Consider the following 27202-nt stretch of genomic DNA (forward strand, 5'->3'; position numbering starts at 1 on the left):
AAATAAAATATCAATAACATTAAATATTAAAAGAACTTATTGTCAGAAAATAAGACAAAGAAAAATCTATGTTTATTAAATGCAAGTATTGCAATATTTATAGTTTTGCAATTGACTTGTTGAATAATTAAATAAATAAAATTATTAAAAAATATAATAAAAAGTTGTATAATCAATAATCTATTAAATATGATTTGTTCTTTACTATCATTAAGTATAAATAGAATAAAATAATTATTAAGTCATAATCATGAAGACAATTATGTTTATAAGAAAATATAAAAAAATAATGTTAATTCCAAGTTGATTTGTTCAGTTAAATATAGTGAGAAAATAAGATATGATGTGTGGTTGCGTGAAGTTATTGTTGACAGAATGATACTTTTTTATTATACTTATTGATGTTTTGCTCTACAAATAGAAAAATTGCTTTTTATTCAGCCTCGGCTGCTATCAGAAAAGCAAAAAAATATAATGTAATTTTTTTAGAATTATAAAGAATTCTGCAATGTCACCACACTGCCAGATAACCAAAATTTTATTTCATGCAGACCATTTTTTTAATACTCCCTATCACAACAGTGACATGTGATGTGTTAGATTTGTTGTGAATTGTAACAGATCACTTGGCAAATAAAATACAATGATAATAGAATAGAACAGAAGACGGATACAGCAAAAGATGACAAGCAGCAACTGTTGACAGGTAAGAAAAGAGAGAACAACCGATAGAATTGTTGTTAAAATCGAGAGGGAGGGAAAGGTATATGAAAATAGAATGACAAAACAGAAAAGTAATAACCGACAAGGAGACCAAAACCAACAAACAACCTTTCTAAAACCAAGGAACCAATATGTTATGTCGCAAGATTGTATAGATCACAAAGAGAAGAAAACAAGAAAAAGATCCTGAAACTGAACAAAGAATTGATTGATTTATTGAGTTGAGTTTGCTTCTCTTTTTATAGTCAACAAGATTTTAAGTTGATAATAGAAGTTTAGAAAAATATAATAAAAATAGAATGATGAATATTCAATATGGCAAGGATAAAATATATGAATAAAAATACAGTAAAAATATAATAATAAAGATACTAATGTTGCGTGGAAATGTTGGCAAGATAAATGATATGCATTGTAGAAGAGGAATGTTACTAGCATGGGAAACCATGATTTCAAATGAGTACAATGAAGACAAATATGTTAACAAAGGAAAAGAAAAAAGTATTGTGTGTAAAAGGAACAGAGAATAGGAACGAGATTTTTTCTGTGCATGAAAAAATTCTTCTCTTACCACTGAGGGCACAGCACCACATCAACAAACTGTTGATGTCAGCCTCTCATAACTGGGACAACACATCATGACAAACTGCCAGACAAACCCACCGAGCAGACTGATCTTCCAGTACTAGGCACCATGACATGGCCAAAAGCCAGACCTGCCCACAACACATGTGACACAACTGACGTGTGATGTGTTTGTTTGTTGTGGATTGTAACAGTATCACTTGGCAAATAAATGTAATATAAATTACAAAATACAAGAAGAAGAATACAATAAGAATGGAAAAGAATGGGTAATTTGACAGGTAAGAATTGGTGACAGACAGGTAGAAAAAATAGGGAGAAGATTAAAATGGAAATTGTGACAACAATAAAGTCTGAGAAAGACAGAAAAGAGAAAACAAAGAAATAAAATACATCAAAATCGACAGACAACACTCTAAAGAACAAGGACGCTGTGTATGAATGAAAAATAATGATAATAATGCACAAAAATAAATAAGATCAAGAATAGAATGATGATTTTATTGATTGAAAAGATTGTTTCTTTTATAAACAAAAATGTTTGATTAAAATAATTTTTTGAGAAAAAGAAAAGAAAGTCAAGTGAAAATTTTTACTATATGTAACTGGTGTTGATAGTAGAAGTAGAATAGAAAATTATAGAGAGAGTAAAATAGAAATATAGTAAAAATATAATAATTGAATAAAGATAAAGTAAAAATATAGTGAGGTAGAATAGAAGTAAAGTAATAATATAATAACGATGTAGTAAAGTAAAGTAAAAAAAATATAATAATAGTATAATAATAGAATCTAATAAAATATAATAAAAAATAGTATAAAATAAATGTTGGCAATAAAGAAGTGTATAAAATTAGGGGAAAGTGGTATAATGTTTTTAGTGAGTGATAGGTGTTTCTGAGATGATGATATAAATGGGTATTTTAATTTTAAGGAATGAGATTATATTGGGGGGTTTGGGTATAGGGGTATTGGGAGCAAGATTTCCCAAGGAACCTGGGGGGACCACTCTTGTCCCTCGAGACACGTCATTCGGTCAACTCACCATCGACGTTGATGCCCACGAGTCTGGTACTGCCCGTCACAGCTCACCACCAGACCAAACCACTGAAGGAATCCACCGTCCGGTATTCCTCACCAGAAATTGGCCAAAGCCACACATTTTTACAAAACACGTGACAGAACAGTTACGCCGCAATAGCTCAGCTGGGAGAGCGTTAGACTGAAGATCTAAAGGTCGTGTGTTCAATCCACACTTGTGGCAAATGTTCATCTTTTTTATGTCAGGTCTTGACTATGTCGTTCCCAATCTGGATTAGTCTTCCTTTTACTGTGTCGGACATTATTTTGATGAATCCGAGAAATCGGGATAATTGACCGCAGCAGTTCTGTATGTCAAAGATACCTCATAGATAACGAACCGCAGTAATGTCTTGTAAAGATTAACCACAGTAACATCTTCTGAGCATCAACCGCAGTAAAAGGACTTCTCTTGTAATTAAATAGAGTATAATAGTTTACTGCGGATAATGCGCAGTATTAGTTTAGAAAACTATATAAGACAATTCAATTCCTATCAATAAAAAGCACCTTTTATCCTCTCTTCGATTTTACATATACTCTCCGATCCCCAGTGGGTTTGACCTTTTGACTTTGCTATAGTAAAAGGAAGACCATCCCAGATCAGGAATGACAACTGTCGGACATTATTTTGATGAATCCGTAAAATCTGAAGATAGTTAACCGCAGTACTTCTTTATGCGCAGTAATATCTTCCTGAGCATTAACCGCAGTATAATGACTATTTCTTTAATTAAATATAAATAATAACTACTGCGGATAATGCGCAGTATTAGTTTAGAAAACTATATAAGACAATTCAATTCATATCAATAAAAAGCATCTTTGATCCTCTCTTTGATTTTACGTATACTCCTTGATCCCCAGTGGGTTTGACCTTTTGACTTTGTTATAGTAAAAGGAAGACCAACCCAGATCAGGAACGACATTACTGTCAAGTCTCGATCTGGTATTTCTTTTCTGGCACTTGTAACTAAGTCGCAGAATCAATACCACTGGAGATTGTCAAGTTTTAAGAATAGTTTTTTTGACAAGAATAAGGATGCTTTTTATTAATTATATTTCTTGACTATTTATACAAAATGATGCTTGATTTCTGGCTAAAAGAATAGCTACAATAATATATTTTAGATGTTTGTTGTCCAGTAATATCTTCTACAAGTATATGCACCATCTTAAATATCTAAAACATATACAAGAGACCAATTGGCAATGTCAAGATCTTTTATCTAAAAAAGTCAACCATCACTGGTTGCTTGCAATTCCTGATTTTAAACACTGATGTCAACTCTGACATTACTAGAGACTTTGGTAAAACCTTGTAAAACATTCGAAGGAGTTTAAATCATTTGTATAAGGAAATCTGGGTGTGAAAAATGCAAATGTTTGATAAATTTTCTCAAAAGTTTCTCAAACTTGAAAGAAATTTTTCAAACATTGTAAAACATAATAGACCAATCATGTTGTAGTAATTCTTTGTTGCTAAATGCATAAATACATTAAGCTTAAAAATATTAATAGTTGTAATTTTAACGTATACATGTAAGGATATAAGCATCCCTTCAGTATACTTTTCTCTACTTATTTTTTTTCATTATTTTTCTAATAAAGTTAATATTAATATTTTTGTTCTAATATAATACCAAGAAAAAAATGCCTATTATTTAATAAAAATTAACAAATCTCTCATTAGCTTGATTATATAAAGCAGCATTTGTGAGCTTAGTACTACTCCTTTTCCGACAGGCAATGATTACCAAATGTATACTATGTTTGAGACATGATATTCTGACAAAAAATGTTTGATAGAAATCCATATTTGGTAACTTGGCACCTAAATGTCTCTTATCGTCTCATCAAGATCTCTACTATAACAAAGTCAAAAGGCCAAACTGTCAGAGTTGATATTGGTGACAAAAATCAGAAGTTACAAGCAGTCAGTAATGGTTGACTTTTTAGGCTAACAGATCTTGACTTTGCCAATTGGTCTTTTGTCTATGTTTTAGATGCTGGAGATGAGGAATATACTTGTAGAGATCACTACAAAAATTATATGATTTCTCCTTGAGAAACTTTGGTTGAATCAAAGAGAAATTTTGATAATATTTCAACTCCACAGGGTTTTTTACTTTTGGCAAAAACAATTTAATTGGGCCAATTCAATTGGATATAGTATATGCTATGCCTTCCAACATTTATTTTGACCAGTGCTTTGCCCTGTTGCCAACCAATAAAAAAATTCTTTTACTTTGATACTAAGACTAGACTAACTATATTTTAAAGACTATAAAAAGAAGTTTAATTATATGCTTTTATTACTTTGACTTTTGTAATTTTTGTAAATGCTATTGTGGTTATAGAATTGTAAAAATAGAAAGACATAGATAAATAGGTTTTTATTTCACAGATATTTGGTACATATATAAAATTTTTAAAAGAAAATGTAAAACTGAAACATTTTGTTCAAATATATTGGTTTTACTTTTATAGAAAGCAATATAATATGACATGGTTGACAAAAATGCAAATCAATCAGTATAACATTGAGAAGATATGTTAAAAGGGATTACTGATTGGATACCTGATTTAAGAATTTCTAGCTACAATGTAGACTCTGATATTAAAATAGGAAAGTCTATAAAAATAAACCATGTTACTGAATAATTTCCCTTTTTTGCAAATTTCATAAATGCAACCCAATTTCTAAAATGTCTAATAACCAAGTTGAATGCAGTTGCTCAGTATGCTCTCCAAATGGCAGATACTCTGTTATGGTCTCTTCCCAGACACGCTGTACAAATTTTGCAGATGATGTACAAAGAAATTTCCAAAGACAATCTTGTATGTATAAAGCTACCTTAACATTTTATTTTACAAAATAATTTAACACATTTATATAATACAGTATTACCTACAGAAGCAGTAGACATGATGAATGACAATGCTAATGATATAGAGATTGATGCCAAGACAAATATTTCTGAAGATCTTGAATATAATTATATTTTTTTGGCAAGTTTTATAGACTCTTATAATTCTAATTATTTAACTCTTTCTACTATAGCTGTTCATGACTTACCTGGCTCTAACAATGAGGATTTGTCTAACTCTTACGAATTCAATAACAAATCTGAAAACATTGAAGATTAGTATAAAAAGCAGATAAAAGAAATACCTTGAAATATACTTTGGATATTAATACAACTATGTAATAGAACAATTGTTTAGCCATGAAATGCCAGCAGATTCAACTCATGCTTTCATCGCATCCTTTGCTGCATATTTTATATCCAAATACGTAGTCAATTCTGCTGGTGCTATCTTTATCAAGTTTATCAATGAGGTACTGGCAAACTTTAGACAATCATTCCATCTGCCATTGAGCATGAAGTGTCTGAATTTATTGACGGGCCTAAGCACATTGACTGCAGGCATCTATCACTTTGTAGCATGTGGCAAATGTCATAAGATTTTTTCCGAGTCGGCATCCAAGTCTATTCCCCAGTGTTGCAACTTCAGAAAGTTGTCCAGAAACACATGTAGAAACAGTTTGTTTTTAGAAGCCCCCAATAGCTTGGATAGATCAAGAAAGATCTACATGTACAACTCAATAACAACAGCATTATCCATCTTCTTTTTGCGTTCTGGATTTGAGAGATCAATCAACCTCTGGAGATTCCGACAGCAAGTACCAGAAACTCTGTTTGCTGTGTACGATGGGACAAAATGAAACTTATTGAAAGATAATACTGGTCAACAATTCATAGCACATGAACATTCTATCATGCTGACACTTAACATCGATTGGTTCCAGCCATTTGATGGGGTTACTTACTCTTGTAGCGCAATCTACTTGTCCATAAACAATCTGCTCAGAAAGGAAAGATACAAGAAGGAGAACGTCGTCCTTGTGAGACTTATGCCAGGTCCAAGTGAAGTCAAAACAAGCCAGATAAACCATTATCTTTGCCCTCTTGTAGCCAAGCTAAACCAATTGTATTCTGGTGCTGCTATTCCAACAAACAAGTGTCCTTCTGGTACCTTGGTTCATGCCGCAATTCTTCTTGTTGCTTGTGACATCCCAGCTGCAAGGAAAACATGTAGATTTACATTGCATGCCAGTACTAACGCATGTCATATATGCAACTGCTGGTTTTCTTGTTGTCTGGATGGCAAGGGTATGGATTGTTCTGGTTTCATATTCTCTGATTGGATTTTTAACACTGATGAAGAGAACAAGAGAAACGCAGAGAGATGGAGATAATCTGGTAGCGATGTTAAAAGAGTAAGATTAGAGAAAGAGAATGATGTCTGCTGGTCAGAGCTCCACCAGCTTTAATACTTCAATGCAATTGAGTATATCATCATAGATCTGATGCATAACCTCTTCCTTGCCATGACGAAAAGGATGATGGAGAAATGGAGAGAAGAGGGTCTGATTACTAGTGAGCACCTGGCCGAAATGCAGCAAGACGCAGACAGTATTATCATTCCTCTTGGCATCACTCTATTGCATAACAAAATTGGAAGGGGCTTTCCATTTATGAAGGCAGACAAATGGAAGTTCTGGTGTTTGGTTTACTCTCCCGTTCTCCTGGCCGGTCGTTTACCATCAGAAGATCTCTGTGACTGGATGGAGTTCGTTCACGCATGCAAGTACTTGGCAAGACCAAGTATAACTGTCGAAGACTTGTCACATGCACATGATTTTTTGAAGTCGTTTGGTCAAAAGTGTTAGGTTAGGTTTGGGAAGGATGTGGTATTTCAGGTACAAAACAATAGAAAAATAATAAATTTGATAATAGAGACGTATAGAAATACTTTGAGACTGTCTATAAGTTGTCTTTTATTCATAAATAAAAAGTATTCCTTTTTATAAGAAAACACAATCTGCTCTTGTCATTACATCTTCGTTTGTTAAGACTTTCTTCTTTTACTATATTTGGTTATTAGAGTGTATTTACAGCTTAACTAGTGTTGGTATTACAATTATGACATCAAGTCATAAATTGTACTTCTTTAGCTCTTAGCTATTCTTTTCTCTTTTACACTAGAGCTTTAGGTCTTCCTACTAATTTAGCTCCATATCACTCTGACACAGTTTACCCAGCAGTATGATATAATTATCTTAATAATCTTTAAGATATTATCTACAGTACTAACTGTAATAATTATTGGGCTGATTACTTAATCGTTTATATATATTTTATACTGACAAGATGATAGCTCACTACGGCGGGATGAATGACAGTTGGGCTGAAAGTAAGCACATAACTGCCATTTTTTTGGTCGAAACCCAATAAAATCTCCATCGTTTGTTATAAGATGATAATGTCATTCATAGCAATTTAAAAAAGTAACATGAAAACACTTTTTTTGTTGCTGTACAATATTTTCAATACTGTAAAAAATGTTTTTAAGTTGTAATGACCACTTTGAGTATTGAAATATATGTTTTATTAAATATCAAAGATGTCAACAATTATTAAGATTAATAATTTTTGGAATGTGTGAACGAAATGGTAACATAACTGCCATTTTTTTTATTTTTTAAACTACATTCTTTTTTTTAGATATTCTTTTTATCTTGATGAATTGGCAATTTGATTTTATTTAAATTGCGTAATGGCATATAGAGCATATAGGGAGTGAAGAGAAAAGCATAAGGTGTATAGAAAATAGAAAAAAAACCGGAGTATATAAAGAAGAAAAGAAAGACGGGGCATATAGAGATTAAAAAAAACATAAGAAATAGAGAAAATTAAAAAAAGAATATAAGATACAAGGATGATATAAAAAATATAAAAGATATAAGGATATAGAGCATATAGAAAAATAAGATAAAAATAAAAAGGATTACAGAATGGAAAGATTGCCTTTAGTAATGCGCATGTTGTTGTTAAAGATATAATAGGGCGCGATTACATAAAACTGGTTTCTATTTGGTGGGTATTGGATCAGACCAACTTGATGACAAATGTCATTTACACTTATAACTGCATAAGTTGGTTGCGTTTGGTGGCCTAGTGTATGGGTGCTTTGTGACCATTGTTTGTCAATAGGTACTGATGAGTCATAGCCAGTCACGTCATGTTCCTTCATGACCTCCACGAAAGCAAGAAAGTGTGAAAAGTCATAGAAATCTACATGCTGAAAGTAGAACTGTACTGTACCGACGAGCCAGCTGTGAACAATTACATTACGGTTGCTAAAATAAATATATAAATAGAATGTAAGCAACTTTTGATTGTATATCAAAAAATATTATACTTACTTTCTATAGGGGCAAGTAAACATCACGTAATGGTTGCCACGGCTGGTCTCGTTTTTCTTTCTTTGGTACATGCATGAGGAATATACAGTCAAGTCCATCCACAGACGTGCAGCTACAACAACAACAGAGTCACCAAACTCGTGGCCAGTCAAGCCTGTTGTTCTCTGGTAGTATTTCAATAAAGCTTCCTTCACACTAGGGCCGCCTACACCTTCCACCAAATCATCGTTCAAATTAACAAACTGATGAAACGGCTCCCACAACTGCGCACCACTAGGATCATTAGGAAGGTCCACGTAGCTCTCTCTTCCATATGGCTTTGGCCGAATGAGGTTGATTTCATCACAGATGCTGATTGCCATGCTGGTATAATTGTGAATCGCAAATCGCTCGATGAGAAAACTGGCGTTTTGGCCACCCTTTGATTTGGACTTTATCAATTTCAAGAAGATGCCAATTACTCTCTCCATTGAGCAAGTGGAGTAGCATCGCAGGGGGTCTTGCTGCTTGATGATATAGGGTATATGGACCAGGTAATGTTGCACTGGTCAGAAAACACTACAAGACAGGGTATTATTCTGGACTTGTTGGTATAAAAACGAGTGCCAGTGCTTGAAGTATCTATTATTAATATTTAAAAAATGGTAACAATCAGCTATTTGTAATGATAATATATGAGACATATAATAACTTACGACTCCATCTCATCAAGCAATTCTGATGTCTACGTCCATTGCAAGGCAAGCGCGCAACCTTTCACAAGAGATAATAGAGCTGTTTTGACAGCCCTATTTGGTAAATAAGGCACGACCAAAGTGGGGACAATATATAAGAGAAAGTCAAGCCAGTCAACTGCGCGAGTACCATTGATCTTGGTAAATACGTTGTCAAAACTGCCTTGAAATGAGGTGGGTATATATTTTCATAAGCTGGTGATACAGTTTCTAATTGTTACCAGATCTGCTCTTGGTATATGAAAAGCGTATTTGGTGGTATTGAGGGTATTGTCTGGATGGGTATAATAAAATTTGGTTTCCTTTGTGAGGGTGACGGTAATCAGGTCATACACAAGCTTTCCAATCCCTCTTGCAATTAAATGAAGTTCATCTAATGCAAAAAATGATGATCCAGAGAAGGTTGAGAGTTGGGTATATATTCTCAGCTGGTATATGTTCTTCGACTATTACAAGCAGTTATTTAGTATGAAAAAAAGATGGCTAATTGAACATTTGTATACTTACAGGGTTACCTACTTTGAAGTCTTCCATAGGTCTTAACCGGGCGGAAATGTCATCAAAGTACATGCCATGCCGTCTGTTAGTAGGGCATTTGCCTTTGATCTCACAAAAATGGCAACCAAATAAACTTGTATGGGAACCAATGTGGGCCATATCAGCTACAGCTGGAATATTGCCAGAAGCAAGCAGCAGATAGACCTTGGATCTGCAAAGCTCCACTCCATTGTGCTTGACAACCAAGCCATGTGCCTCAAGATCTCGCAATTCATTGATGATGGGTATAAGAAAGGAGTCCAAATGAGTTGGCTTCTTGGGGCCAGGCAAGATTACCATTTGCAAAAGGTATTTGTTGGTATATCTAAGTATTTTATTAGTAACTTTTTTTTAAAAAAAATGTAATAATAATAATAAATAGTAATAAATTAATTAATTACCTGATGGATGGGTCTAGGTTGAATATTATGCAATGGATGATGGTATATGAGTTTTTGCCTTTCTTTTGATTGACAAACCTATTGGTATAAAGCCCAATAACAATATCATCGGGATTGGAGAACAGGCCCTGCTGTACCAACTGTTTGTAATTGTCACTATCAAAAATGTCGGTTAGCTGACCAGCTACAGATTCCCAGTTTGCTCTGTAACAGAGAAGTTCTCTTGTGGCTGGATCTGCCAACATTTGAGAAAGCATATCTCCGACTGATATAAGTTTTATACTGGCAGCTGGTGTCTGACTTTAATTGGGATCAGTCTTGTATCGCGGTTTGCCACAGTCAACACAAGATTCCTGGTTGTCATTAATGTCATACAATTGACAACCACTAGAGCAGAAATCATACTCATAGCCCTTGACACTTGACTTTGACTTGAGCAAAGCATCAACAGTTTTGCCATGACTGATCTTAGCCCCAGATTCTGAAAAAATGATATTACTACATGTTAGTGATCTGGAATTAAAGTACAAGGTAAGAGAAAATATAATATTTTACTATCATTATATCGTCATGGTCTCAAATGACAGTGTTTATAAATTGAACAATGTCTCTATATGCTGCTCTAGCAATTCTATGCTGTAGCATCAATTGAGACAGATGAATACTCATCAACTTGGCCTTGGTAAAAGTATTTGTACTGATTCGGCTGCTGTCATAAATGTGAGCTTCACTCTCACTGTCCTCAAAATTATATGTGCACTTATATGAAATAGTATTATCAAGCTCCATAAACTCCATAGTATATTCTGTAATACATTATTTAGTAATTGGAAAATAAATAATACAATTACAGCTCTTTTCATTACCTGAATTGCTAACAGATTCATTTTCATTACTAGTATCATTTTCGTCATGGTACATGTCAACATCATCCAGAATAGACTGGTCAATTTCAGTCATTGTTGTTGAATCTCCTCTGTGAATTCTCTTGTGGTTTTGCAGCTTCTGGTAGTTATCAAAAAACAAGACACATTGATCACATTAGTATTGCTGTGTAGATATTCTATCTCTCTGCTGGCTGGCGTTGGAAGAAGACATATTGGTTGGGTTGGTACGTATGTAATATATAAAATAAAACTGCGAAGAGGATTTTGGTGCTATTCATTAAATGTAAAAGACATCTTTATATACTCTTTATTTTTTAACCAAAATGCTTGCGGCTCTTTTTCTTTTTCTCTCTCATAGTGATGATATAGCAATGATTACAGTAATGTCAATGCTAGGTGAAACACCTGTCAGTAAATAATTCCCATGGTTGGAAAGATTCTTCTTCATTAATAATTATGGTGTAAGTTAAAATACTTCTTGGTTGACAAGGGGGTACCATTAAAAGAGAACTGGTGAAACAGACACGTACTCTTTACTTGTGAGCGATTAGATGTTCTTTGAGCTTTATAGAGAGGTATATGTATATTTAGGATAATTAACAACCAAATAATTTATGTTTTTTTTAAATAAATTATCAATTACTCTCTAATACCAAAGGCAAAGAAAAACAGCCTTCTAATAATTAACAGTTAAAAAAAAGTAGTACTGTCTAAACACATTGGTAGAAAAGACATATTTATATTATCTGTGTTGTACTAATAGTATTTTTGAGATAGTGAATATATATTTAGCTAATAGCATTATTTTCTTGTTTATGTATAAAACTTAAAGAAATAGATATAGATAATGAGGGCTATAGTCTGATACTCTTTTACTGATATTGTCAAGATAAGTGCTACTGATCGAAAGAAGTGTTAATTGAAAGTGTCAATGTGAGTTAAAGCACACCTTTTTCAAAAATGTATGGTTTCAGTCACAAATGCCCCTTGGTAAATAATAGTAATGACAGTTAAAATTATTTTTACCTTTGATGACAGCATCAATCAAAACACGTTTTAGTCGATAATAATAATAAGTATGATATGAACTTGAGTATCATAACATTTACTTTAACGTTGATAAAAAGGGGCTAATTAACTATATGATGTTCAGATGTTATATAGCTACTGTAGAGTATATTTAAAGTTATAATTTTAACTGGTACAGGGTTTTGTCATTGAGAACTTTAACCAAATTTCATGCTATATCTGCAATATGTATAGAGTTATATTATTATATCATATACTTTAAAACGTTTAATATGTAGACGGTGCAAAGTATGAGCATTTATACATATAATATTGATTTAAAGTCTAATTCATTTTATCTTTATATTTCTTACAGTTTTGTTGTGACGACATAAAAAGACTGTATCATGTTCACATGAGCTACTGCAGACAGGTGCAGACAGGTGCATACAAGTGCATAAGCATTCCTTTTTTTATATGTTTTGTTTGTACATCTGTCTGTATCTTTTTCATATAAATAGCTATCAATTGCTTGTAATAAATTGTTGCCTTTCTCAAACTCATATCGCTCTTATTCTACTTGTCTAAACTATCATCTTTTCTTTTCAACTCACTGCTTATAGCTAAAAAAACTTAAACATGTCCAATATTAACACAACTCTCCTCAACTCAATTCAAAAGATTGAGATTGATCTTGCTGAAATCAAGCAGGCATTGCGCGAGCTTCAAAAGCAATTCAGCAATCAATTTGCGCCAGCAGTCAGTGCAGAAGATCTAACTACAATGCAACAAAGCATTATTGAGCAGAGTTGTAAGTCATATATATTCTGTGCTTAGATGTTTATTTACTTTATTAATTTTGTCATATATTTTTTTGTAGCTCTTGAGCGCATTGCTGAGTCTGTGAAAAGAGCCCAGCTCACAGAGTACCCTGATCAGCTTGGTAAGTGAGTAATCAATACTGGTGGCAAGTTCAAAGGAAAAAACAAAGCACAAAAATACAATCTGTTGCTTCAGATTCTTCACGAGCAGGACTGGAAGGCGCGCTGCAAAGAAGTTCCACAAGGGCAGCCTTTGCCCCCATTAGTCCCTCTTTCAGACCATGATTTGATAGTAAAAAGACTGCATCTCAAAACATTAGGCCGTATGGTAAAGCATGATATCATTGACAAAGACTATCCTGCGGCCTCAAAAGAATGGAAGAATATTTCAGAGAAAAACAGGGAATACTACATGATGCATTTGGAGAGGTTGGCAAAGAATGGTAGATTGCACATCCACCAATGTAAAAGAATGTGGTGTGCAAAAAGCCTTCTTTGGGAAAGCTTCAAGAGTGACAACCAGACACACAAGAGAAGAATGGCAGAGAAGAACAAAGTAATTTTATCAATTAACAAATCTATATATTGTAAACTTTAATTAACACCGTTTCCTTTTATTATGCTATAGACACAGCAAGATATAAGTGATTCTTTGCTTTCTTCTCCTGATATGTCAGAAACTAGTGATGTTGAGTCGCCCATAATGGCAGATGTGCTGTAAGTTACCATTGTTGCTTTTTCTCATACGCTGTTAATACAAAACTAGTATAAACTTCTTACTCTTCTATGTAGGTCTCCTCCACCCACAGCAAGTGTCGAGCCTGCTCACAAAAGAAGTCAAAGATCGTAGTTTGGCTGCTGTGATTGGCCGAGTTTGATTTTTTTAGTTTGTCTTTAGTGCATTTTTTTTCTTATCTTGTCATTTTTCTTTTTATGTTTTTTATTTCTTTTTTCTTTCATACAAAAAATTTATTGACCTCTTTCATATGATTGCTAATGTTGTGATTACAAGAATTTGAAGCTAATTTACAGCATCTACAATTCCGCTACATTCAAATATAAAAGGAAATAGTATACAGCCTTTTTTTTGAGAAAAAAATTAATAGTAATATTTTTGTACTGATATATTATACTCGGGAGTCATTCTATTATATGTAAGTATATTGAGTAGAATAAACACTTTGAGCTTTCTAACAAGATGCTCATTCAGGTTGTACGAATCAGATACGAATTAGCTTCATGTTACATGACTTGAATCTTTGCTCAAGTTTTTCTTCTTCTACGATAACAACTTTCTATAGTGCTTAGGTTTTATTGCTTTTCTTATATATAGATCTTAAATATTAATACATTCTTTAATATATATATATATTCTTAGAGTAAATGCTTATTTTACTGAACAAGTAAGCATATTATATAAAGGTAAGCATTATAATAATATTATATCTATTTATTTATTTTAAGTTTTTTCTCTAATATTAGTATATTTGTAGAAATAGGTAAAAAAAAATAAGTGCTATGTAAGATATATTAGAATACCCAAAGTATATAAAATAAAATTTGAATAGTAGTGTTTTACTGCATATGTTTTGCAGTAGCTAAACAGAACTATTTTTTATTGCAAGTGGCCAATGAAATTGTTTTTTCATTATTACTATTATTATTATCATTTTCATTTAATAAAACATGCATTGAAATAAAGATTCAATTCAATTAAACCCAATTCAATATTGTATAATAAAAAACAGACCATTCTGTTAAAGCTGCAAAGGAAAAACAAGAGGTTGTGCTAGAATTGAAAGCAATAGAACAAAAGAAAGAATGTAATAGAGGAAAGGAAGGACGCTTGATTTTTTTTTGAAAAATGGTAACAGTGCCTGTTTTGGCCTTATACAGAGTCATAACTGCCATTTTTTATTAAGTAAAAAATGGCAGTTATGTTACCAAAGTGGTAACATGTTACCATTTTCTCCGCCGTAGTGGCTACTACACTATCCCAATATGACTATGTTCTTATATATGATAAATCCAACATCTGAGTGTCCAGATCACCACAAAGGATTTCATATTGCCCAACATTTATCTACATCTGCATCTCAAAGAAACCGTCCTCAACTTTGGCACGGTGTACTGGTAGTAGCTCTTCAGCTTTGAGAGATATAATGGTATATTAAAAAGTTATGCTACAAATAACAAAAATGGATTTGAAGACACGTTCATGCAAAAATATCCTGAGGACACGTGCAATATAGATCTTTTCCATACAACAATGTAATCTCTCCAGACCCCCTCTCAAGTCTCTTTGATATATGAGCTTGTTAATTCATTTTCAACTCTTGTCACTGTCACTGCTGCTACCACTACCACTATTGTCTCCGCTGAGCTGTACTTGTTGACCACTTCTTCTGGTTTCAATCTGAAGACCTTTCTTGATTCCGCTGAAGTGAACATCGACAATGTCAAAGGCAACGAGCCATTGCCTCCTTCTGCCTTCTCTCTCAGTCTTGATGAGTTTGTGCTGATAAAATAAGACGAGTATGCCCTTCTGCTCAAGTTCTACCATATGGCATACAGCAATACTTTGTTGAGAGGTTACCAAGACACAATAATTGGCCAATTATTTTTGAACAACATGATTCAGAAGATGCAGTTTATCAATCTTCTTGGCCAGGTATATAAAGGCAGCAATGGTGTAGTTCGACGTGATTCAATCATACAAGCAATGTTTCATAAAAACAATGATCATAGAATGAGCGCGTTTACTGGTCAGATCCAATATCTTTTTGTCAGCGATATCATCAACCCAGCTACGTACCAAGTGGACAGACATACATTTGCATACATCAGGTGGTATAGAACGTCTTGTCAGGATACAAGAAGTGAGCAGTTTGTGGAAATGAGTAAATTTTTATTTATAAGAAGCAACTTTCAAAACATCTTACCTGTTTACCACATATTTATGTCTGCTGCCATTGGTGTACATACAACTGTCACTGGTAATACTCATATGCTCATTGCCCCTTTATATAGAAAAATTTATACATAAACAAAAAAACATATATATATATATATATATCTTTATTTATTATTACTATTATTATTATTAAAAATATTTGCTTTATACAAATGAGATGATGAAAAGAAAAAGTAATTTATATTGCTATTTTTAAAGTCGTTTGCTTCGAATGAATAAGATGAGGAGAATAACTATATTATATTGCTATTATTAAAAATCTATACTTTGTACAAATGCAATGATGAAGAGAAAAATTATATTTATTTATTAATCTTTAATGGTCCATTAAGCAATAAGTTTAAAATCTCAAAACTAGAAGCAGTCTTACATTTCTTGGACTCACCGGATTTTTGTTGGTTCAGCATTTTTTGTTATTATTATTGTTTTTATTATTTCAGGTACATCTTTTCCTTCACTTACACTTTCCCCTGTATTTAAAACCTTTGCACTCATAATGAGCAACTCCAATCATACCCGATTATCCATCAATGATATTAATGATGATCATATGATCCGAATCGCCCCAGATTACAAGATGGCCAATTCCAAAGTCACCAAGACTTTTGCTGATGAAGAGAAATTCACTGTTTGGTTTGAAAATTCAGCCAAGAGACATTTTAACTGAAATGTAACCAACACTCACTTTTCCCAGGCTACTGGTACAACTAGTCCTAGAGACGTTGTATTGACTATATACTTTGTCTGTGATCACCAAGGCTTCCTCAAGAAGGCCAAGGTTCAAGAACACTGCAAAAACAGATTAATTTTGCATATGTAAAGTATACCTAAGTTCTGATAGACAGAATAGGTAAAATTGTAGTTCAGCTCACTTTTGTGAGTAAAGTATTTGAATAGTATTTTAAGCTACTCTATTGGCTACTGGCAGCTGTGTAGCATTAGAATGCAACATCAAACTCAAATAAAATAAAAGTGTGTTTTCTTTGAAGTCTCTTTCTTTACTATTAAATACTATTGTAGACCTTTCTTTTCATTTTAAAATGGCTCCTATTCGCAAACCAACTGTTAGAAAAGAGTGTCGATGCTCTATCTATAAAAGCAAGACACTAGAATTTGATTGTGTATCTGTTAAAACATTTAAACGTCATCAAGAAAAAGATAATCATGATATTACACATGTTCAAATGCGTACAGTTAATACATTTGCTTTACTTTACTTTATTTTATTTTATTTTATTTTATATCATTTCCTTTTTTATTATTTTATATAATAATAATAATAATAATAATAATAATACTAACACTAATAATAATAAATGTGTAGCCCATGAAGACACATGCGATACAATTAGTAGTGCTGTTTCTGAGCCTGTAAATCAAGAGGAAGATAGTTTTGAATTTGAACAGGAAGATGTTGAAATGAATTCTGAGCTTAGAAGTAAGAAAACTTATTTTATTACATTGATTTATTTGGGTCTAACATTCCGCTTTTGTAGACCTAAGTGACACAAATGACATTTTGGATATACGGACAAGAAATCAACCTTTCTCTGAAACAGATTGCATGTTTGGCTTTGAAGATAATGTCCAGTATACAAGTGACACTTACGAAGAAGAAGAAGAATATGAAGATGAATCCGATGTTGAGATGGACAATGATGAAGGTAGGTACACAGCTTTAGATAATATTATATCCTAGAAAATAGAGAGTTAATCAACGTTCTTTAAAAAAAAATCAAATTAAAGATTCTTTGTTGGAATCAATCTCGGAATTGAATTTGATTCACTGATTCATTGTTATTTTGGTTGCTCTTTTTGTCTCGTTATACATCATGGATGAAGGAGCTGTAATCCTGATTGCCATAATCAACGAGATCCTGCAGTTTTTGTTTGACCCATTCCGCCTTCCCGTGAGTGTTGCTGGCCTCAAACGTTTGGCCAGATTTGAAGCGTTGACAAGTGGTGTCAAGAAGTATGTTGCATGTAGCAAATGCCATGCCATATATGATAATGAAGCCGCCCCTTTGTGTTGTACATCACCCAATTTTGGTAAAACCTCCTTGTGTGGCAACAGCTTGTTTAAGTCTGGTCCCGGGTCAAAAGTATCCAAAAAGACATATGTATTCCACTCCGTCAAGAAAGCCCTAAAGACGTTTTTTCAACGCCCAGATTTTGAAAACAACATCAACTCATGGAACCGCGGCCCAAAAATGGATAGCACTTTGTTTGACATGTACAATGGTGTGATGTGGAATGAGATAGTAGACGTAGATGGTATATCTTTTGTTGATACCGAGCGATCACTCATGCTCATGCTGAACATTGACTGGTTCCAGCCATTCGATAGTGTTACCTACTCCTGTGGTGCCATATATCTTGCAATCAATAATCTTCCACGCAGTGAGCGGTTCAAGAAGGAGAATGTGATTCTTGTTGGGTTAATGTCAGGGCCTAAAGAAGCGAGCACTTCTGACATAAATAACTATCTGAAACTGCTTGTGGATGAGTTGATGGAGCTGTACAAAGGTATTAAGATTAAGACTCACCAATGTCCAAATGGTACTTCTATCCGAGCAGCCCTTCTCATGGTTGCCTGTGATATACCTGCTGCAAGGAAAGTATGTGGGTTCACATCTCATACAAGTACAAATGCATGCCACAAGTGTAAGCATCAATTTTCGAGGTTGGCTGGAACGAGTTCCATTGATTATTCTGGATTCGATTTCTCAAAGTGACTCCTTCGCACTAAGAATGACAATTGTAAGGATGCAGAGATCTGGAGAAATGCAACCAAACCAACTGAGAGACAGCACCTTGAAGTTGCACATGGTGCTTGCTGGTCCGAACTGCATCGTCTTCAGTACTTTGACATTGTCTGCTGCACGATCATCAATCCCATACACAATCTTTTCTTAGGCACTGCCAAAAGAATGCTGGAGAGATGGGTTGCAGATGGATTAATCAACAATAAAAAACTCGTTGCCATGCAAAAGGCTGTTGAGAAGGTAGTGTTGCAACCCGATTACACGTCACTTGGGACAAAGATTGCCAAGGGATTTCCCTATATGAAGGCTGATGAGTGGAAGTTTTGGTGCCTTGTGTACTCTCCTGTGGTTCTAAGGGATGTGTTGCTATTGCCAGAGTTCAAGAACTGGATAGAGTTTGTTAACACATGCAGATACTTCACCAAGCCTAGTGTTTCTGAAGAAGACATTGAGAAAGGACACAAATGCTTAGAAGAATTCTGTAAAGGGTGTGAGACATTGTACGACCTGGACCTTCTCTCTCCCAACATGCACCTGCATCTGCACTTATGCCAAACAATGATTGACTTTGGGCCCGTCTATGGCTATTGGCTTTTCAGCTTTGAAAGGTACAATAGTGTCCTGAAAAATATCAAGACCAATCGAAGAAACGGGTTCGAATCAACATTTATGAGACAGTTTATTGAAGAGTCGTGGAAGGGAGATTTTGTTTGTCAACTTCTGAAACCTATGCATGCACTTGCATGTTTTGAAATTTTCGATAAGTTCACCACCAACAACAACAACACCAACACCAACACCAACACCAACACCAACACCAACACCTACCTCTCTTACTCTTTCTCAATTTCCAAATATCTTGAAGCTTCACAGAATCTTTCAATGACAATTCGTGGAAACGAGCCCCTACTACTATCCGCCTTGCCATTGAAAACAAGACCATTATCATTTATGCCAAAACATGAATATGATTGTCTTGTAGGATACTATCAAGCTGCGTACAAGAATCCACAGATCTCAGGTTGCAAAGATGTAATTGATGACTCACCTTTCGTCAATGACTGGATTGAAAAGGTGAAGTTCGTTGATCTTCTTGGGCAAAGCTACAAAGGGTGCATTGGCAAGAATGGCCACGGATCATATATACAAGCATATTTCACTGAACGAACTGGGTCGGAATATGCGTATGTTGAAGAGATTCAGTACCTTTTTGTTCACAATTTTAGACCAACTGTTTCTTCTCTAACATACAGAAATCCCCATAGTAGTCAGCATGTATTTGCATTTGTCAAATGGTTCAAATCCACTTCGGACAAAACAAGAGAATTAGAAGGAGTTAAGCTGTTACAGGAGGAATTCTACAAGCAAGATTTTCAAAGCATCCTGTCAGTACATCGGATTCTTCTAACAGTTGCAATAGTAGATTACAAAACTACAAAAAACTTGCAATTCCTTTACCAAAAAAAATTACTATTAATTCTCATACACACACTTACCTATATATTTATCCTCTATTATTATTATTTCCTTTAATCAATTCAATTTCAATTATTACTATTTGGTCCTAGAACAGAACATAGTAAAAAAGAAAATGTTTATTCATCATTGATTGCCCAACGAGGCAATGACTGGGACAGGGTGGCAGGAACAGAGCAAGGCAACAATGTTGCTGGATATCTGTTCATTCTTGGCTTTGTTCCCATGCCCGCATTTGACACGTGATGGGTACAATCAATGTCGTCAACCATTGTCAACAATCTGTTGAACTGTATTTATTTTTATTAGTTCTTTATTTTTCTTGTTATAAAACTTATTTATTTATTTTAAATATTATTTACCTCTTCACTTCTCCAAGTGGGGCGAGCCACATGCAAACACCGTCATAGAAGATTGTCCACAATCTCAATATCTGACTCACCATCAGACATGGCATCCTTCTGAAAGATTTTGAGATAGGCCTTCTCAACAGGGTTTCCAGTCTTATATCCCATTGCAGCATCAATGGCTACCCAGTTGTCCATGTATGTCAACTTGTATTGGATAGACATCTTGTTATATAGATTGTAGCTTGAGAAAATAGTAATATACTAATTAATTTTTATATAGTATATACAAACCTGAAGAGTACAACTGTTTGCTCTTCCCTTGCTGTTTTTCTTGGCCTTCTGCTCAGGAGACTCGTGAAAAGTACAATGACTGTGCTTGTATCTGTTCTTTATTTTATCACTTATCACCCATGGGTGAGTACCAGCTAGACGAGTCTGGGCGCTAATGTAGCTCTTCAAGTAGTTGATAACAGCTACGTTATTGCAGTGGTTAATCTTCTCATTCAAGTTCCACTTCTTCTTACTCTTGCTCTCAGCAACAAGAGCAGGGTTGTCAGACTCAAACTTCCAGTCCCACAACTTTTCCGTGAAGATTTCCTAAATACAGGTTGTTTAATAAGTTATTGATACTAACATATATTAATATTAATTACCAAGATAATGACAGAAACCTTGGCATCACTGAGGGAGGTCTGGAGGACATAGGATGGCATCAGAGATGATCCTAGACTAGCCATACGAGTCTGATCGTTGGCATAGGCAGTTGCAAAGTCTGCAAATGCCATATGTGTCTTTCCAGATGTGTCAACAATAACGTCCATCCTGTTTTTAAAGGCTGTCATGTTGCTATTGACAGCAGCAATGTCATCCTTGACACCGTTGATACTGTTGTTTACTTTGTTAAACATTTCAACAATTTCCGCGTATCACTGATCTTGGATAGTTGCAGATAAGAAACTAGGGGCAATTTCTCGAGGTCCAACATGGCCAGCCAAAACACGGTTTGCAGAGGTAGATATACTTGCAGATGCTTTTCCTTTTCCTTTACGGTCTGTTTTTCTGCTGCTATTGGAAGGCATTTTTTCTTTATTGTATTTTTATTAAAGTTTTATACATTAATAAATTATTAAAATAAAATAAACGTATGGGTTAAAATATATTTATTTTTGTTTAATCAAAGATATACATACAAAATAAGTTAATGTAACGTAGATTTATGAAATAGCTGAGAAAAGGAAGGGATTATATATTATTTTCTATAAAATCCTTTATAATCTTGAACAACTTCTTTAATATTCAACATAGAACTTAGTGTTACAATATAATTTTGGGCTATTCATTTTATTACTATTGTATTTTACTAGAGTCAATTCTCATCTAAACTGCCTTCTGATTGAAAGCCCACTTTTTTTTCTTCTTTTTCTTTATTTTTTTCTTATTTCTTTTTTTTCCTGTTTCTTTTCCGCTTTATTTACTTTTATTCTGGTTGATGTATTTGAGGTCACACCCTGGTAAGCAATTTGTTTTTATTATTCTACTGTTATATTTATTCTTAATTTTTTTTCTTTTATTATTGTGGTTGCTGATAGTATTACAAGTCTTTGCCGTGTTGATTAATGAACAAGAACAAAAAGGTAAAACGCGGTTATTGTGTATGTGTTTCTTTATTAATTATTTTCTTTTTCTCTCCTCAGCTCATTAGCTCCTCAGCTCATTAACTCCTCAGCTCATCATAAAGACATACCAACAGCAGAAATTTATCTGGTAAGTCTGAATAATGTATTTATTTATTTTATTCTTATATCTAATTTTGGTTATTTTCTATCTCTGTTAGTACTGCCAACATTTCTATGTACCTGATTGAATGGCTTGTCTTTGAAAACCGGTTTTCTTTGGTAAGTAATAAAGCCAAACTTTATTCAATGATCTTTACTAATGCGTTTTATTAAACCTTTCAGAACAACAGTCAATGTGCACTATGCCTGGTTCTGACGAAAGTACTGGTAAGTAACCATATTATTTAAATTAAAGAAAAGTAAATATTTATATAATCTAATATAATTGAATAATTTTTTAGTCTTCTCTTACTAGTGAAATACCATAAACACGCGTTTCATTTTAGGATTCTATCGTATTGGAAGTATTTATATATTATAATATATGAAAGGGCTTGTTATTATATTAATTATGTAGTAGCTTATATATTAGATTAGACTATATATTGTCAAGCCGTACATATTATAAGCAAGAAGCTTTTTTTTAAATAAAAACAATTTTTCCAAAACAATCCCTATAAAAATATTTGAAATGAAGTGCAAGAAGTATTGCAGTAGTATGGCATGTGTGAATCCTATAGTTTAGCCGTGCATAATTGTCCAATAAAAGTGTTTAGATTTGGAAGACAGTATACATAAATCCTGTTTCTTCTGTTAAATGATCCAATAGAATATCATTATTTCAGTAGACAGTTTTCTATCAAAAATAGATTTTTTATTGGAATCTCTGTTTCAAATCAAGTTTAATTTAATGTAACATCCAAAAAAAAAGATGCCATAATTTGATTATTCTCTCTGCAATTAAATAGTTTAAAAGAACCTTACATCTCTATATGGATCATTATAAGTTCAGAAGTTACATGGACAACTCACAGGTAACATAACATATTGCGAACAGAATCTATAAATGCCAAATTCCAGAATTTAATTATTCTGTCACTCAGAATTTCCCATACTATCGCATATGTGTAGAAATCTAATTCCCCAGTGGAAATGGCTAGAAAGCCAAAAGCAAAGAGGGTTCGAACTGAATCCATCAAGGACGGCTGCAAAGCCAAGATTACCAAGAAAACCTTGCATGATGGGAGTGTCCAGGTAGATTACCTATGGCAGCATGCAACCCACCAACCTGAAAAGGTTCAAGAGATGGTGCAGTCAAGACTCCCGTCTGAGGTCAAGCAGTGGATTTTCTCCCATGTAGACAACAACATGGGTTGGAAGGCAATCAAAACTTTGCTTCGAATCAACCCTCAGTGCTTGGATGAGGTAATAAATTTCTTTTCTTTTATCTTAATTACTAACTTGATTGTGTTATAGCTCAAAGCAGGTATTGATATTGTCAGCTTCCCAATATCTCTTCGCATTAACTATCATGATGTTCAAAATGTCATCAATGCACGTCTGAACAACCTTTCAAGACGAAATACCATTGACAAGACAAGCGTTAAGCAATGGATTGAGTTCTTGGAAAAAGAAAAGAACTATCTGGTTTACATTGTCTTCCATGAAGATAATAGGCCATACCTTGTTTCATAGATCTCTCCTTGGAAGAAGAAGGTATATTATTTAATTTAATAATCATTTAAAATATAATATTACTAACTGTTCAACAGATTCTCGAGTCAGCAGATGAGTGGTGCATCGACTCAACTCACAAGACCTGTAAATCTTTGGTAGATTCTAGCAAGCACTCATATCTGTATACAATAGTTGTGAGAAGCAACATTACCAACAAGGGTGTTCCTGTTTGCTTCTTTGTGATAAATGCAGAGTTTATCACAACCTTGTTGCAATGGCTCAATTGGGCTAAATCCAACTGTAGCCTGCATGTCAAGCGCGTGATGATTGACTGCAGCCCAGTTGAGATTGATGCCTTGGAGGAAGTCTTTGGCCAATCTGTCCAGGTCCTTTTGTGCCACTGGCACATCAAGAGAGCATGGAAGATGGACATCAAAAAAAAATGTAAATTATGTTAATATATTTATTCTTAAATATTGCTAATAATTATTTATATTTAACTAATACTGTAGGTAAAAATTACTGGAGCCACCCACGAAAGCAAGCATGAACAGGATGCAGTTCGGGTGGCTCTCAACTTGCTGATGCATGCCAGAAGTAAGGAGGCATTTAACCAGCAATACGAAAAATTTGTTTCCAGATTTGCTGGCCATGTCAAATTTGTGGCATATTTTGCCACACACTGGCATGCTAAGTGTGACCTTTGGTCAATGGCCTGGAGAGCGGTAAAACTACTATAAATATCAATGTATTGTTTATGAACTATTTGTTATTATTATTAGGATGCCAGATTCCACACGAACAATCTGATTGAATCCTACCATCACATCTTGAAAGCTTACTACTTGGGCAGATTAAGAAACTTCCGGGTTGACCAGTTGGTTTACATGCTCTCCCAAGTAGTTGAGCATTACTATAGACAAGAGGGTCTCAAGATCATGTATGGGTTCAAACAGCTTGTTTTGACACACACTGAGAAGGTGAAGAAAAAGAAGGCATATGATATTGCTCCTGAAGATGCTCTAGGCATGATTAAGATCATAGAAGATAATTTGGTAATTAGATATAACTTTTTATATGTTAAATGTAATAATATTAATGTTGGTTTTATTTATTTATTTTAGATCTACAAGTGTTGCTTCTTTACTGACAATTCTGTTTGGTACGAGTTCTTAGTCAAAGAGGAAGTACTCACTGAAGAAATGACCCTGAATACCCTTGTGTGAAGGTTCATGGTTACATGTGGATATTTAGAGCAATTTTTCATCTCAGCATGTTTTTTGGTGTACATGTTCATAAAGTCATGTTGTAATTTTCTATTGACTCAGATATAATAACCATCCAAGTTATTTTATTATTATTATTATTATTATAAAGTTTGAACAAATAAAGTAAATGTAACACTTGTTTCCCTTTTATCTTAACATTTATAACAAAATAAACACCATGTCCTCTACTTCTGAACTTTATAATAAGAAGTGCTATTGCACAAAATGCAGTGATAATTAACAAGACTACAGCTTTGTTTCTACACGAACCCTCCAGCACCACAATAAAAGAGCAAGATATGAAGACATGGAAAGAAGTGAAAGAAGTATGTTTTGTTTTTCATTTTCATTTTCATTTTGGTTATTTTATATAATGTTTTATTTCAATAGATGTATCTGTTCAAAGAAATCTCATGGATATTGCTTTTGAAAGTAAGAAACGTTAATTGTGATAAAAAGAGAAGTAAACTAAAAATTGAATTCTATATGTAGCTACATCAAACCAACAAACCGGACCCATGGAAGCAATGGGTGGTCAGACCAACTCGCCTGTTTGGGAAGGAGCCCCAATTTCTGACGATGAGGTTGCTTTTAGCAATGAGTCGAATGGCAAAAGCAGTGATGGTGATGAAAATGATAATGACGAAGAAAGCAATGGCGGTAAAGAAAGTGAAGACAATGAAGAGAATATTGTTGAGATTGAAGTCGAAGAATTCGATACTGAAGGTCAGTCCATGTTAATTAACTAATAAAAAAAGACCCAAAAAAATTCAAGGAAAAGAACCAAAAAAGAAAAATCTGAAAAAAGGGGGGGTGTTAATTTTTTTTGTTTTTTTTTACAATAGATCCTTTTGCCACCCCAAATATGCCTGAAAATCCGGTACACAGGTTCATTGCTACTTTTGTAGTAATGTTTGCTTCCTGCTATGTGGTTAATAAGGGCGCTGTTGTCTTGATCGAGTTCATCAACAAGCTCTTGTCGATTTACAAGCAGGATTTCCAATTGCCTGTGAGTCTTTCTGGTCTCCAAAGCATGACAGGATTCTCGGCCATGACAAAAGGGATTAAGAGATTTGTCGTTTGTCAGGATTGCCACAAGGTGTATGAGGAAAGTGTACCTGCTCCTTTGAATTGTGATTTCGTAAAGCTTGGTGCACATACCGCCTGTAATTGCAAATTAATGATCCAATCATTATCTGGTGGTTTGGTCGCAAAGAAGTCTTATGTATATCAGTCTCTCACACGTGCTCTTAAAATTCTTTTCCTCCGTCCCAATTTCGAGCAAAAGATCATGCACTGGAACCAAGAATTCAAGATCACTGATATATTGTGTAATGTTAATGATGGTGAAGCCTGGACTGATTTGAAGGACAATGACGATGAAATTTTTGTTGAGCATCCTCGTTCATTGATGCTGACATTAAACATCGACTGGTTCCAGCCTTTTGATGGTACTAGCTATTCCTGCGGTGCTATCTACCTGGTGATTAACAACCTGCCTAGAAGTGAGCGGTTTAAAGCAGAAAATACAATCCTTGTTGGCCTCATGCCTGGACCAAAAGAGCCAAAATCAGAAGAGATCAATCATTATCTCAAGTCATTAGTCGACGAAATGATACAGCTCTATCTTGGAATACAGATACCCACCTACCAGCAAACAGACAGTGCAACAGTTCATGCAGCCTTATTGATGGTTGCATGCGATATACCTGCTGCCAGAAAGACTAGTGGGTTCACCGTGCACAACAGCACATGCGCCTGTTACAAATGCGACAATCAATTTTCTCGTCTACCAGGCACTTCTTCTGTCAATTTCTGTGGATTTGATTGTGACCAGTGGCGCCATCGAAGTGATAGAGCAAACCATGTGCATGCTGAGAAGTGGAATAGTGCGAGTACACCCTCAGAAAGGCAGCAGCTGGAGGTCAAATATGGTGTTCAATAGTTGCAGTTGTATCGCCTTGGATACTTTGATCTAGTACGTGGAACGATCATTGATCCCATGCATAATCTTTTTCTGAGAACA

At 34.2% G+C, this 27202-nt stretch overlaps 11 protein-coding genes and 1 non-coding gene across 12 annotated transcripts; 9 read left to right on the plus strand and 3 right to left on the minus strand.

Moving 5' to 3' along the window:
- Positions 1-1573: 1573 nt before the first annotated feature.
- PHYBLDRAFT_161892 (hypothetical protein) lies at positions 1574-2534 on the plus strand (the record flags this gene model as incomplete). The annotated part of the gene is made up of 4 exons (XM_018434519.1): positions 1574-1589; positions 1997-2001; positions 2125-2188; positions 2275-2534. 4 exons carry the CDS (start codon positions 1574-1576, stop codon positions 2532-2534), a joined length of 345 nt encoding a protein of 114 aa, XP_018299317.1.
- PHYBLDRAFT_t13 lies at positions 2500-2572 on the plus strand. Its single transcript has one exon. It is a non-coding gene; the product is annotated as a tRNA-Phe (tRNA).
- Positions 2573-5096: 2524 nt separating this feature from the next.
- PHYBLDRAFT_72798 (hypothetical protein) lies at positions 5097-5538 on the plus strand (the record flags this gene model as incomplete). The annotated part of the gene is made up of 2 exons (XM_018442720.1): positions 5097-5229; positions 5294-5538. The coding sequence occupies 2 exons, from the start codon at positions 5097-5099 to the stop codon at positions 5536-5538; spliced, it is 378 nt and encodes a 125-aa protein (XP_018299318.1).
- Positions 5539-6172: 634 nt separating this feature from the next.
- On the plus strand, positions 6173-6652 carry PHYBLDRAFT_138827 (hypothetical protein; the record flags this gene model as incomplete). The annotated part of the gene is made up of 1 exon (XM_018430085.1): positions 6173-6652. One exon carries the CDS (start codon positions 6173-6175, stop codon positions 6650-6652), a length of 480 nt encoding a protein of 159 aa, XP_018299319.1.
- A 132-nt stretch (positions 6653-6784) lies between these two features.
- Positions 6785-7126, plus strand: PHYBLDRAFT_138828 (hypothetical protein; the record flags this gene model as incomplete). The annotated part of the gene is made up of 1 exon (XM_018430086.1): positions 6785-7126. One exon carries the CDS (start codon positions 6785-6787, stop codon positions 7124-7126), a length of 342 nt encoding a protein of 113 aa, XP_018299320.1.
- Positions 7127-8244: 1118 nt separating this feature from the next.
- PHYBLDRAFT_161895 (hypothetical protein) lies at positions 8245-10579 on the minus strand (the record flags this gene model as incomplete). The annotated part of the gene is made up of 7 exons (XM_018434520.1): positions 8245-8596; positions 8663-9064; positions 9124-9283; positions 9358-9415; positions 9618-9842; positions 9904-9976; positions 10335-10579. The coding sequence occupies 7 exons, from the start codon at positions 10577-10579 to the stop codon at positions 8245-8247; spliced, it is 1515 nt and encodes a 504-aa protein (XP_018299321.1).
- A 331-nt stretch (positions 10580-10910) lies between these two features.
- Positions 10911-11294, minus strand: PHYBLDRAFT_161896 (hypothetical protein; the record flags this gene model as incomplete). Its single annotated transcript, XM_018434521.1, has 2 exons — positions 10911-11140; positions 11201-11294. The coding sequence occupies 2 exons, from the start codon at positions 11292-11294 to the stop codon at positions 10911-10913; spliced, it is 324 nt and encodes a 107-aa protein (XP_018299322.1).
- Positions 11295-12868: 1574 nt separating this feature from the next.
- On the plus strand, positions 12869-13900 carry PHYBLDRAFT_138830 (hypothetical protein; the record flags this gene model as incomplete). The annotated part of the gene is made up of 5 exons (XM_018430087.1): positions 12869-13040; positions 13110-13172; positions 13209-13606; positions 13679-13767; positions 13843-13900. The coding sequence occupies 5 exons, from the start codon at positions 12869-12871 to the stop codon at positions 13898-13900; spliced, it is 780 nt and encodes a 259-aa protein (XP_018299323.1).
- Positions 13901-15051: 1151 nt separating this feature from the next.
- On the plus strand, positions 15052-16844 carry PHYBLDRAFT_138831 (hypothetical protein; the record flags this gene model as incomplete). Its single annotated transcript, XM_018430088.1, has 5 exons — positions 15052-15183; positions 15335-15561; positions 15625-16046; positions 16465-16652; positions 16719-16844. 5 exons carry the CDS (start codon positions 15052-15054, stop codon positions 16842-16844), a joined length of 1095 nt encoding a protein of 364 aa, XP_018299324.1.
- Positions 16845-17064: 220 nt separating this feature from the next.
- Positions 17065-20511, plus strand: PHYBLDRAFT_161899 (hypothetical protein; the record flags this gene model as incomplete). The annotated part of the gene is made up of 6 exons (XM_018434522.1): positions 17065-17212; positions 17349-17462; positions 17521-17688; positions 17867-18073; positions 18941-20174; positions 20358-20511. 6 exons carry the CDS (start codon positions 17065-17067, stop codon positions 20509-20511), a joined length of 2025 nt encoding a protein of 674 aa, XP_018299325.1.
- Positions 20512-20669: 158 nt separating this feature from the next.
- On the minus strand, positions 20670-21694 carry PHYBLDRAFT_72789 (hypothetical protein; the record flags this gene model as incomplete). The annotated part of the gene is made up of 4 exons (XM_018442719.1): positions 20670-20876; positions 20907-21212; positions 21269-21500; positions 21546-21694. 4 exons carry the CDS (start codon positions 21692-21694, stop codon positions 20670-20672), a joined length of 894 nt encoding a protein of 297 aa, XP_018299326.1.
- A 3789-nt stretch (positions 21695-25483) lies between these two features.
- On the plus strand, positions 25484-27197 carry PHYBLDRAFT_161902 (hypothetical protein; the record flags this gene model as incomplete). The annotated part of the gene is made up of 5 exons (XM_018434523.1): positions 25484-25502; positions 25567-25608; positions 25669-25902; positions 26022-26401; positions 27156-27197. 5 exons carry the CDS (start codon positions 25484-25486, stop codon positions 27195-27197), a joined length of 717 nt encoding a protein of 238 aa, XP_018299327.1.
- Positions 27198-27202: the final 5 nt, after the last annotated feature.

Source organism: Phycomyces blakesleeanus (assembly GCF_001638985.1).
Source record: "Phycomyces blakesleeanus NRRL 1555(-) unplaced genomic scaffold PHYBLscaffold_1, whole genome shotgun sequence".
Lineage (NCBI taxonomy): Eukaryota > Fungi > Mucoromycota > Mucoromycetes > Mucorales > Phycomycetaceae > Phycomyces > Phycomyces blakesleeanus.